The sequence below is a fragment of the Pleurodeles waltl genome, chromosome 7, assembly GCF_031143425.1.
Source record: "Pleurodeles waltl isolate 20211129_DDA chromosome 7, aPleWal1.hap1.20221129, whole genome shotgun sequence".
Lineage (NCBI taxonomy): Eukaryota > Metazoa > Chordata > Amphibia > Caudata > Salamandridae > Pleurodeles > Pleurodeles waltl.
The window spans coordinates 21,939,870-21,953,215 of record NC_090446.1 but is presented as its reverse complement, the minus strand read 5'-3'; the positions used below and the strand labels follow the sequence as shown (position 1 = coordinate 21,953,215).

The window sequence follows — 13,346 nt, the reverse complement described above, 5'->3', positions numbered from 1 at the left end:
GACTGGGGTGGTAGCAGCAGTTGTTAAAAGGGTGTTCTTGAAGATTTTTGGTAGACAATGTTAGAGGGGCAGCTTTCCGGCCTGCTTCTTTTGAGAACATTAATAAAATCAGTTTCAGATCATTTTTGGAAGGAATTCAGAGACTGGGTTAACTAGGATAACTGACCTTTGTGGGGGGATTGCTGAAAAAGGGTTGGTGCTGGTAGTTTTATTTTGATATTTTGTTTAAATAGGAATCATGTCTGCTTTGGTTTTGTAACGATTTGCCATTTGGTCACTATATTCTTGGGAAACAAGATGATTTCCTTCTCTGTATGCAGGTTTATGAAATATGGTCAAAATTGTATAAACTCATTTTGCATTCTGAATTCTGTTTGAAAAGTAACTTTTGTGATAGAAGACTTGTATATTCTATTGTGTTTTTTTTCAGGCAAGGTTTGTCTTGGTTGTTGTTTGTTTTGCACCATGTGTGTTGTAGCGTTGGAATTTGTTGTTTTATCTGTTTTATGTTATGTCATAAATTCTATAAAGGACATAGCTGCCCCAGCAAAGTGGCTTCCCAGCGCTAATCCTAGAGTGTAAATTTGCTACAACAATGGCCATGGAAGGCATAATGTCCAAAGAGAAAGTCCTAAGAGGAAAAGAGCCAGGTCATCAACCACGTTTTCCTAAAGGAGAAGTGGTTCTGGACATTCCTGATGGAAGGGGGAAGTGCACTCCAGAGAACTGGAGCTTTTGCCTGAAATGAGAGGCCTCCCACCCTTACTCTCTTGCTGCAAGGGACAGTGGCCAGCTTAAGGTTGGCTGAGAGCAGGGACTGTGAAGGTTGATACAAGGATAGCAAACTAGACAGAATGGGGACCCCTGGGGAGAATAAGATTTTATGAGCGATGCACAGGGTTTTAAAGCGCACACGCTTCTCCACACTGAGCAGTTTGCAAAGGAGGCCGGAAGCAGGGTGGGATTTAAGAAGAACAAACAACAGGCAATCTGCAGTGTTTTGAACCCGCTGCAGTCTACAGTTACAACAGTCTAGCCGGTATAAGATTGCTGCCTGAATATTGGTCTGTCGAGAGCAAGGGTTTAAAAATCCAAGAATGGGTTTGGGGCTTCACAGGAGCCCGAAACACATGCTTGACACTGATTTCACCTGCGCTTCAAAGGTTGAGGTACCGTCCACCCATACTCCAAGATTTTTAACAGTGGTTGAAGGGGAGGTTTGAAAGAGGAGGCCCACCAATGGTCAACTCAAAGGTGGGGGGCCTTTCCTAATAGAAGAATTTCTGTTTTGTTTGAGTTCAGTCATAGACAGCTAGCACCCATCCATTTGGTGACAGCAAGCATTCCCCTGTGAAAGTTGGCTAGGTCTGGCTTGGGGTTAGCAGAAAAAGAAAGCACAGGCTTGATGCGTAGGAAACAAGCACAATCCCCAAGGATTTCACAACCTGAGCCAAACACTGAATGTAAATATTAAACAAAGTCAGGCTCAAAGAAGAGCCCTTGGGAATGTTGTGGCGCAGAGTTTTGTATTCATCCACTGTGCTTGTTTTCTTTAGGCATGTTTTGCTGTTTTTAGTGGAATTAGAAGCTTCCAAGAGCACTCATAAACATTTTACCAAAATCTTTGTTGGATGTTAGTTATGTTTCTAGGCCCTCTAAATAATTTTTTTTCCAAGGTTGATATGTGCTTGCTAGTAAGGTGGTTTTACGTGTGGAAAGTTGTGGAGACGTGTGTTGGAAAGCTACCAGATGGTGGTTTAACCACATGACTGGAGTAATCCTTTGGAAAATGACTTGTTTTGTGTTGGCAGAAATTACATATAGGATGTGGCCAGCGATGTGTGTGGGTTTGGGGATAGTCTGATGTAGTTTAAGTGTGTCTAGATCAGTGAATATAGTTCTGGGATGGGGGTATTATGTTTATCATACCATGTTTAGGTTGGAGTGTAGTGTCAGAAGGTTTTAAACTGTATCTAGAAATGTGTCTGGGAACGTAACATGGATTGGTGGTGATATGTAAAGAGAAAGGAAGTTAGGTGAGGGGTTGCATCTGGTGATGAGGGCCTCACAACCTTGTATGAAAAGATCCCTACCTTTGCTTAGATCAATTGATTCCTTAAATATAGCAGATAGTCTGCCCCCTCTTTTGATGTGTGATTCTTTGTAAGAAATTAATAGCCTGGAGGAACAGTTTTGTGCAATACTGGAGCATGTTATCCCCCAACCATGAGTTGGTTATGAAGAGCAAGTCAGATTGTGTGTTTGTGAGTAGGTCATAGATCTGATGCTTGTTTTTAGAACTAGATTGTGCATTTATTAGTAGGCAGATAGAGATTGGTGAACATGGTGAACAAGCTCACATTGGAACCGGCTGGGTCTAACTACTCAAGCATCTTAAAAATAATCAAATGGCCCTCTTTCACTAATGGTACCCTGGCGCAGGAGGCCAATGGCCTTCTGCAAATTTCACAACAAATTTCAAGAACAGCCAAAGATCAGTGGGAATCATTCATCAAAACCTTTACAGAATAGTTTTCCAATAAAGTCAGCCCAGCCAGGGAGTGCCTCAAACTCATCCCTCATCCCGAACTCCTCTAATACAACATTCCAAGTAATGACCTGTGTATATACTGAATCCACACTAATACATTTTACACAAATAAATCTTCACTTACCTCAATGACATTCAGGAGTAGATATTATGGTCGTGATATATCACAAGGTCGACATTTCATTGTGAAATTGTGACCTACAACTGTCCTAACGATATTCAACTAGAAATTGACTTTTTGAATCATTCTGCCACATGAGCTGCATTTTGGAGCCTCTGCCTCACTTTATGTATTTTATGTCTTTTTGCCTTTGTTTCTATGATCCAAATAGAAAATTAGTTTAATAAAATTCCATTCAGTTTTGGCACATTATGATGGGCTAAATCATTGGACATCAGTTAATAGCCCTTACATTCACTTGTTTATTTATTAATATGTGAATTTGTGATGGCATTAAACCAAGGGAATTTTGTAATCAATCGCCTGATGTGGTAGTAAACTCAAGTTTCATATGAATTGTTCATCTAGGTCTCCTGCAGTTTATCACAAATATAAGATAACTCGGTGCATCATTAATCTATATTGTTGCTTGTTTTGTGAAATTATTTTGTTAAGTGAAAAAATGACAAAACAAATAGTTCAATATAGTAGGTATAGTTGTTTTAGTGTTCATGGGTATGTACGCTTTATTGGGAGGAATTGACTTGACTTCTCTTAACATGTGTGGCAGACATACAAGGCTGCTTTCACTGATGGATCTGATGAAATTCACTCCACCATTGGTGCCTTGAAAGCAGTGTCTTACTCCTACCCTGCAATATATCTTCACCTTATACATATAATATAACCACAACAGATATCCTCAATTGAGCATTGGCTGCATCACAATCTCAAAAGTACTGCTTACCTGCCAATATCAGTTTCTTTGGTGATCCCTGTGAATAACACATGGTTTTAATTAAATTATGAAGATTGTTTTTTTCCTGATCATTTGGCTTAGCAGTTGAAACACAAGGTATGAATCAATCTTTCAGTCTGGTGCTGCTACTGATGCCCAAATGGGCTACATAAAACAAATGAATGAATCACTGAAGCTATACCACTGAGTGAGTACAATTTGTCAAAGCTTTCTAAACAATAACAGATTTGTTAATCCAGGTTCATAGACAAATCACCAAAACTTCAGCAAAATGTACACTCACAGCAGTATTTCATTTGATTTTGAAGTGAAACACAGTAGGAGCCATCCGCATTACTTAAACCTAAAGCACTCAAAAGAAACTTAGAATTTCATTGAAGTAAACCTGTTGAAAGAAAGCATCACTTTTCTTAATGTAATTTCTTAATGTAATTTCCTAACAGAAATGGCACATTTCTTGGATCCTTGGAAGATGACAACGGCTATGACTTCAGGCTTCAAGAGATACGTCACTTCAAGGAAGATATCTTGACTATTAAAGTGGTATGGTACAGACCAATCTTCCTAAAGTAATTGGCTGTCATTACTGTATTGTCATCCAGGGAAACAGAGTGATGAGACTGGTGCTAGGTGTCAGGAGTAACTTTCACTGAAAGCCGATCCTTGTTAGGGCCTGTAGAATTGTTGTACTGTAACTTCTAAAGATCCTTATTTATAGGAATGTGCTAACTAGGCATCTGCCCATTGACAGATGACCCATCTACCTCCTTCTTAGACCCCGACCCCATCTAGAGATCACTTGAGAGTATCTGAGTCATTGGCAGGGCTGGACATGCCTTTTATTCTACTGGACATTTCCTCGGGTGGCTGGAGCCCTTGAAGGCCAGTTTTGAAAGCCCACGTCTGTTCCTGGTGCCTCTGTCACTTTCCCCAGCTCCCCCTTGTTAAGTGCAGCATGTCAGGGAAGGCTTCAGGTGAGAGAGAAAGAGAGGGAGAGGAAGGTGGAAGGAAAATTATGAAAAAATAGGATAGAAAATAGGGAAGGAGAGAGAGAAAGAGAGAGAGAGAGAGAATGGCTGGCTGGAAAGGGAGAGAGAGAGAGAGCATGAAGAGGCAAAAGGAGCGGGGCTGGTTTGAGCAGGATTGCCCAGAAAACCTTCGGTTCTCCAGCGGGGCACTGACCATTGGAAATTCTCTGTAGAGATCTGATGCCTTAGGAAAGGCATCATAGGGGATGTCCTACTTTGAGTAGACCCTCTAATTCGATTCTCACTGGCATCCAATCTGTCCAGGTCTGCAATTTCAACAGTCCTAGACACAGACTGCGGGAGAACGTCCAGCAGCTGCAGGACATTAGTTATGTCATTTCTAGAGAGATCACCATGTTGGGGGGTCTGTCTTCATAAATTACATAAGTGACGGAAAGTGCTCTATTGTATTTTCTCCGCAGTGGCTCCTCCTAAGGGGTAAGGCATGGCATTTGGTGAAAAATATCTATACAATAGGCAGACAACTCTAAATTTGTACTGTTTCTAAGCTACCTGTAAGTGACATTAGCGAATGCAATGGACGTGGAGGTAAAATACACCTTACATATTTGTGAGTGGTTATTGCTGCATTTGATAAAAGTTCATGTTGAAAAAGCTTTCCACTTGGCTCATGGACACGAGCAGGAAGTCAGACCACACTTCCACATTTGACTGACCAGAGAAATGTTGGAAAATTGGCTTTTAGAGATACTGGATCATGGGTTACGCCAATCCCATAAGCAACAGAGACTAAGGGCCTGATTACAACTTTGGAGGAGGGTGTTAACCCGCCCCAAATGTGACGGATATCCTACCCACCGTATTACGAGTTCCATAGGATATAATGGACTAGTAATACAGCGGGTGGTATATCCGCCACATTTGGGACGGATTAACACCCTCCTCCAAGGTTGTAATCAGGCCCTAAGTGTGTGTAGAGTGTTCTTTGAAGCACATGAGTGAATTTCAAGTTATAAGACAGAGAAGGGACTCCATTACTACAGTGACAGAAAATCCCTTGCACCAAATCAAAGGTCCTCCTGCCTCATTTAGGGTCAGGCGGACTTTTAGTATGTTGATGACAGAGACTGTTCTGAGCCCACCACCGACATACAACTCTGCTGGACCAAAAGAATAATGACTGTCTGGGAGTTTTCTGTTCATCTGCCTTCCCTATTTAGAATGGGTGGACAAATGGCAAGTTCTCACTGTCTGTTACGTCCAGGTAAAACCTGGCAGAAAGGGGCAGTGGAAAACTCCCATGGACAGAGGTTCACTGCTTCTTTTATAAAAATAAAAAAAATCATACTTTAGGATTTTCTTTTTGAAATAAAAGAAAAGTTGTAAGTTTGACGTATGGCTCCATCATACTTTCATAGCATTTACAGGAACTGCTCTACTGGTGGAACCTGTAAATGGAAGAGATGTCCTATGGGCTGGCAGACAAATCTGGTGGGCAGGTACGTTTTCAGGGCGACAGAGTACCTTACTCCTTCGCCCTGACAGTGTAAATTACTGTCCACCAAACTCTAAATCAGGCCTATAGTTCCTGAGTGAATAAATCTCTGCTTGCAATAGGCCATGACCTCCACCTAACCATTTTAATCTAGCACTGTGAATAACAGGAGGGTGCAGCCAACCCCAGGCAATGGACAGTTTGATAAAGAGGTAACTCTGATGATAGTCATCCTGAGCTTGATGTAGTTTTCACAGGGATTTGAACTGTGATCTCTCCTTATCTGGCAGCTGATAAAGTCTTTTCAGTAAAGATGTTATGTGGCCCTGGCACTTAAACCTGAATACACAAGCAATTTGTTGGTTTGCATGCTAAAGAAAAACTTCCGCCCCATCTCTCTTCTGCCTTTCCCAGCCAAAGTAATAGAGAAGACCGTCAACAACAGCTGACCACCTTCCTGGAAGACAACAACCTGCTCGACCCCTCACAAACCGGATTCCGAACCAACCACAGCACTGAAACCGCCCTCATCTCAGTCACAGACGACATCAGAACCCTGATGGACAATGGTGAAACAGTCGCCCTCATTCTCCTCGACCTCTCGGCTGCCTTTGACACCGTCTGTCACCGCACCCTAATCACCCGCCTCCGCTCCACCGGGATCCAAGGCCAGGCCCTGGACTGGATCGCCTCCTTCCTCGCAAACCGTTCACAAAGAGTTTACCTCCCTCCGTTTCGCTCAGAACCCACCGAGATCATCTGCGGCGTACCTAAAGGCTCATCACTCAGCCCGACACTCTTCAATGTCTACATGAGCCCCCTCGCCAACATCATCATCACCTCCTACGCCGACGACACCCAACTTATACTCTCCCTCACCAAGGACCCCGCCAGCGCCAAGACCAACCTACAAGAGGGTATGAAGGACGTCGCAGATTGGATGAGGCTCAGCCGCCTAAAGCTGAACTCTGAAAAAACTGAAGTCCTCATCCTCGGCAACGCCCCGTCCGCCTGGGACGACTCCTGGTGGCCCACGGCCCTCGGCACCGCACCGACCCCCACAGACCATGCCCGCAACCTCGGCTTCATCTTGGACCCTCTTCTCACCATGTCCTCCGCCTGCTTCCTCACCCTCCGCATGCTCCGTAAGATCTTCCGCTGGATCCCCGCCAACACCAGAAAAACCGTGACCCACGCCCTCATCACGAGCCGCCTGGACTACGGCAACACCCTCTACGCCGGGACCACAGCCAAACTCCAAAATCGCCTGCAACGCATTCAAAACGCCTCGGCCCTCCTCATCCTAGACGTACCCCGCAGCAGCCACATCTCCGCACACCTGAGACACCTGCATTGGCTCCCAGTCAGCAAAAGGATCACCTTCCGACTTCTCACCCACGCACACAAAGCCCTCCACGACAAGGGACCGGAATACTTCAACAGACGCCTCAGCTTCTACGTCCCCTCCCGCCACCTGCGCTCCTCTGGCCTCGCACTTGCTGCTGTCCCTCGCATCCGCCGCTCCACGGCGGGTGGGAGATCTTTCTCCTTCCTGGCGGCCAAGACCTGGAACTCCCTCCCCACCAGCCTCAGGACCACCCAGGACCACTCCGCTTTCCGGAGACTCCTAAAGACCTGGCTATTCGAGCAGCGTTAACCCCCCCTTTTTTCCCCTAGCGCCTTGAGACCCGCACGGGTGAGTAGCGCTCTTTATAAATGTTAATGATTTGATTTGAAAGAGAGTGGAGAGTCTTTGCCAGAAGCAGCATTTATACCTTTACAGTAACTCAAACTTTATGTCACACGAGCATTGATCATGGTGTTTTTGCAATAGCACAAGTAAGAGGGAAATGTCTGCGCACTTCAGGATTACGATAGAGGAATGCAGATATACTGATTGTGCTCATTTAATCATTTCACTAAACCTTCTCATTTCAAGAAGCAGGTTTAGTATGCCCGGCAAGCTGAAAGGAAGGGTGTTTTGTCAATAGGCCACAGAAGCATTCTAAGGTCCCTAAAACACTGTGCAGCTGATGGATCCCTCCTAACACTTCAGTTGACACTGTCTTACTGTTTTAGTAACAGTTTGTGGGGTCTCTTATCCTGATGAAGCATCCCAATGTGCAGTTGGTGACTTACACTGCCACCACACTTTTCCCTGAAATACAAGAAGGCCATTGATCTCCCTACTTTGTTGCATCAAAGAGGTATAGCCATTTGACCTCCACCTCCTGAGATATGCAGGATAGCAAGTTCTTTGTTCAATAGATGCATCCAGGGGGAGTTGCTCAATAGCTTCTCATTGTAAATTAAGTATAGATGTTTGAGGGCAGAAAATGTCCCCTTTGTTTTCATTTGTTTTAATGGAAATAATGGGGGTAATTTTGACCCTGGCGGTACGAGACCGCCAGGGCTAAAATGACAGAAGCACCGCCAACAGACTGGCGGTGCTTCCTGGCCTATTACGACCGCGGCGGAAGCCTTTCGTGGCAGTTGCAGGGGCCCCCTGACAGGGCCCCATGGAGCTGCACCCGTCGCACAGATGCAACAATTTGGAGCCGGCTCCTGTGTTGCGGCCGAGATCCCAGCTGGGCCGGCGGGCGGAAACCAGGTTTCCGCCCGCCGGCCCAGCGGGGATCTCCAAATGGCCGCGGCGGGAGTGTGGCCGCATTGGCGGCCGCCCGGCGGTCCGATCTTGGCGGGCAGCTGATGCCGCCCGCCAAGGTCGTAATGAACCCCAATGTCTGTTAGAATTAGAATGAAGGCTGTTTGTAAATGTTTATTTGCGATGGTGCAACTGCGGAGAGTTACCAGTGACTGATAAGAGAACCCTTAACTTTGTGTGAGAATTCCGTTTTTTTAACATGGAAGATCAGTGCTTTCCATTGAGGATTGGCTTGCTCACACTTTTTCTGCCCTCTTCTCTGTTGGTGGATGTGTTTGCAGGTAATCCACAAAGTTGGCTGCTGGGGCATACCTGGACCTCTGCATGCAGAGGTCTTTGCATGATATCTATGTGAGAAGACCTTCCCAGACTTCTCTTTGAGGAGGATGAACCTTATAAGTACAACAATAGACTGAATACTGACTGGTAGCTGGTATCTCCCTCACTTCCATGAGTATGTGAATATAATTTGGAGCTGCACTGATGCTCAGGTAACATCTTTTTGACTCAGAGCAGTGCAGACTCGGTTGTTGTGTGGTACATCCACAATGCTATCACTACTCTGAGAAAAATAGTGATGCCTATATGATCTGTTCTGTTGCTATCTACACAGCCAGCCTAAAGAAATTACCCTATGCCTTGAAGTCCATTCTCCATCTCACCATATGACCAGAGCTGAGCTGATGAAAAATCAACCACAATAACAGCTGATGTTTACAAACATATGCTGAGTTCCTCGGTCAACGCTCCAGGAACTGAGCTGGCATGGTCTAACTTCCCAGGAATCTGCTAATGGTGTCTAGAAGACTAAGGGGCTAAATTCTCTGTTATGCACATGTACAATGTGTAATTTTGCTTCTAGATTTACTCTTGCACTTATCCCAGAAGTTGTTTGTACCAAGGTTAATCTTCTTGGAATGCGAATCACAGCAAATTATATTTGAGTCGAATAAAAGGAAACATTAGTTTGGGGCTAACAGTCTGTATTACACTAAATAAGTAATATTTAATAATGTTCCTTTTGTTTTCATACAGGGTGACGTCATTGTTGTGGAATGTACACAAAACACAGTGGATCGGGAGACAGTTACATTTGTATGTACTTTTCACCTTTCAGTTTCCTTTTTTCTTGTTTACTAATAGTAACTATGTAGCCCCAACTCCATTTGACTATCACCACTCATTCTGTGATTCACCATGGCGTCCATATTGGGTGAATCATAGACCTTTCACTGAGTAATGATGTCGACTCCTTGATTATATTTCTTATGCTACCTACAAATAGTTGGTCTGCTTTCTCTACATAGGAATCTATCAGATCGCGCAGTCAGGAATAATTGCATTAGTGTAATCAAGCAAAGTGTTAAAAATTTTGACATACACCACACCAGGCTTTTTTAAATGGTCTATTACTGAAGTGGTTGGTTTAGAACTACATAGCTGAGTGATATGTTCAGGATATTTTTTTAAATGGGAGCATCACCTTCTCAAGTTTTTTTTTTTTCTAACATTATACCAGGCTAACTAAAGCAGGGCACCCCACAGTTAGGACCTGGTACACAACAGAAATTCCAGCCTTCTCAAGTTTGCTTCTCAAATTTAGCTCAAATTTGTTCCTGCGGCTACATAGTCGCAGTGGGTAACATGCACACACCTTCTATAATGTTGAGCTATGACATGCGGAATGAGTCATGGTTCTGCCCTTTGGATCAAACCTCTAGTGCCAAGACTCCACTTTACTGGCTCCATCGTAATCTACAAGACTTCAGATCACCATTTAGTGTAAAGTCTAAGAGGTTTGCCTCTTTCACAGGCAGCTTTGTGGTTCACTGTCACCTTGGTGCTCTATGGGCCCAGATGTATTGATACTATACAGGAAGTCAAAGGAGAGGGAGATGTGAGCACACTGAGGCCAAATTGTGGTGACAGGAGATGCACTGACTATACATTACTTATGGGTACTTTCTAGCAGTGCAGGAGATCACGTGGCAATACTGTGCATCTGTTAATGAAGGGCCAGCAAACCTTTACTAAATGAAGCAATCGTTAATCTGCTTTCTGTACTTTATGTGAAGGTAGGTGGCACGTCAACATGATTCCACTCCACTTTGGGGCTCATCTTCTTCAACACATAAATAAAAAGTTTATATGAAAACATCTTTCACACAAATGCAGATCCCACTGTCTTTTGTATTCTCCTGTATCATTAATTTGATAATCTTCTGTTTTTTCATCTAGGGTGGTACCAGCACACTCAACGAGATGTGCCTGTCATTCTTGTTCTACTACCCAAGGACAAACATTTCAAAATGTTGGGGATTCACTGATGTGATATATGTAATCAATGAGCTTGACCTCGAACCAACCACAGAGTAAGTCAAAGAGAAAATTATTATTTCTTCTTTTGAGAGCATACCTTTCAAAATGATTTAGCTGTTTCTCTTTCTCAGCTCACATACATACACTGACGATATGTATACATAAATACATACAAGTATGCATATATATACTACAGATATATATGCTATATTTATATGATATGCTATGTGTACGCTATATAGCATATATATGCATATATGTATATATATGTGTGTATATATATATATATATATATATATATATATATATCGTCAATGATTATATATATACATGTACATATATATATGTATATATTTATATATATATATATATATATATATATATATATATACATATATGTGTGTATATATAGAGAGAGAGAGATAGATAGATAGATAGATAGATAGATAGATAGATAGATAGATAGATAGAGATATAGATATAGATATAGATATATATATGTCTTAAATTCAATCCGTTTCCTAAGTCTGACAAGTTCCCACGATAGTGGTTCGAGTCCAGGTCAGCCTCCCGTAGCATAAGTGTCCACAAACGCTCTTCACAGTCTTTGAAGAAGTACACAAATCAGCAACGTATAGCACCTTGTTGTTTATTTAATCTCCATAATCGATAGCAACATGAAACAACCCAACGCATTTTGGCGTCCTACGCCTTGTTCACGGGTTACTCTTTCACACACTTGCTTGACAATTTCAAACCTACATACAATAACTAAAATAAACAAATGACCACCACCAAAAACCAAAATAAACATAAACGTGTAAGCCATCTTGAAACATGCCCTCGTATATATGCAGATTTTGTGGGCTATTTGTTTCTCTTTTCATACATTTTCACCAATTAATTTCCCATATTAGCTTTTTGATATTACTTGCCAGGATTTAATATCCCACTAAGTTACCTACTCCATATCCCCCAAGTGTGCTAATTCGACATGCCATAACATCTGAGTCACATCTCATCAATTATCCATAGTATTCCCATTTGTCATTAATTATTCAATATTGCTGTCAGGATTTCACATACTGTATAACACATCATTATATTAACTTCCAAATATTCAGCTCCAGTGAGCATTCTTCCAATAAAGTACTGCTGTGAATAATCAATTCCTATGACACACTGTCTAGACATCATAATATACTGTTATACAAGAAAAACTCCATTCCTGAAGATATTATCCTTTCTTCATTACGATGAAATCCAGATTTCAGGATTAGTCAAACAGCAGCCTCTATATTCTTTCATCAACTCTGCATAAACATATATATGGGTAACACAACAGCCACAGAGGGAAAATATAAAGATTAAATATAAAAAAAAGGAAATTATATAGTGGAAACATCACAAATAAGGAAACATATAAAAGAGAAAAGTGAAAACCCATATTAATAATCACGACCAACCTAAGATGGCAATACCACAAATAGACTAACAACTACAGACAGTGACCTTACCCACAAATTTTTAAAAAAACTAATGAAGCCCCACAGAGGCTTGCCCTGACACAGAGGGAGCAAATTTCAAACTTTTAAAATCATGACCTCCCGACTGCTCTCTTTGTACAATTTTCCAAGGAGATATATGCAATTAGAGCATGGGGGAGCATCTTCTCTAACATTAATAGAACAAAGTCAGCAAAGGACACCAATTTTCGTTCCTTATTCTTATTCTCCAAGATGTACTTCTAATGCCTCATCCTTGTTCAATCCATTCAGTGTTTTTGTATTCCAGATATTATATAATGAGTCTCTTGTCTCCTCAATAGTAATTCCCTATTACCGCCTCGCTTCAGGGGAGGTATCTTATCAATTATGAAAAAACTCCTGATCAAATGTCTGGCAATTGAGTAATGTGTATCCACCTGAGTGATCGCTCTCATATGTTCCAATATGCGTTTTCTAGTGACATGCTTAGTACTACCTACATATCACTGTTTGCAAGTGCACTCCAATATGTATACTGTGAAGTCACTGGAACAAGTAAGCTGAGTTGTAATGTCTATCATCTTACCTGTGAGAGGTGAATGATATTTTGTCCTAACAGTACTGTATCTACACACTTTACAACTTCCACAAGGGAAGAAGCCCTGTTTAGACTCATTGCCCTTTTCTTGACTTATATCACTCTTGCTGAATTTGTCTTTCAGAGCTCTGCCCCTTCTAAAGGTGATGGTAGGGAAATCCCCAAGGACCTTATTCAAAATAGATTCACTTCTTCGAATCGGCCAATATGCATCGAAGATCCCTCTAATATCCTGGGCCCTATTGGAGAAAGTAGTAATGAATCCACATTTCATGTCTTCTTTCTTTACATGTAGGATTTGAAAGTTTTTCCCTCTCCCTCA

The 13,346-nt window shown here is 42.3% G+C and overlaps 1 protein-coding gene across 1 annotated transcript in view; it reads left to right on the top strand.

The window, feature by feature from the left end:
- LOC138246740 (DBH-like monooxygenase protein 2) overlaps positions 1-10,996 on the top strand; it is a 77,998-nt gene extending 67,002 nt beyond the window's left edge. Inside the window, exons 9-11 of the mRNA XM_069201504.1 lie at positions 3,915-4,014; positions 9,656-9,715; positions 10,859-10,996. Of these exons, the coding sequence (XP_069057605.1) occupies positions 3,915-4,014; positions 9,656-9,715; positions 10,859-10,996 (298 nt within the window). The remainder of the gene's footprint in view (positions 1-3,914; positions 4,015-9,655; positions 9,716-10,858) is intronic.
- The last annotated feature ends 2,350 nt before the right edge of the window (positions 10,997-13,346 follow it).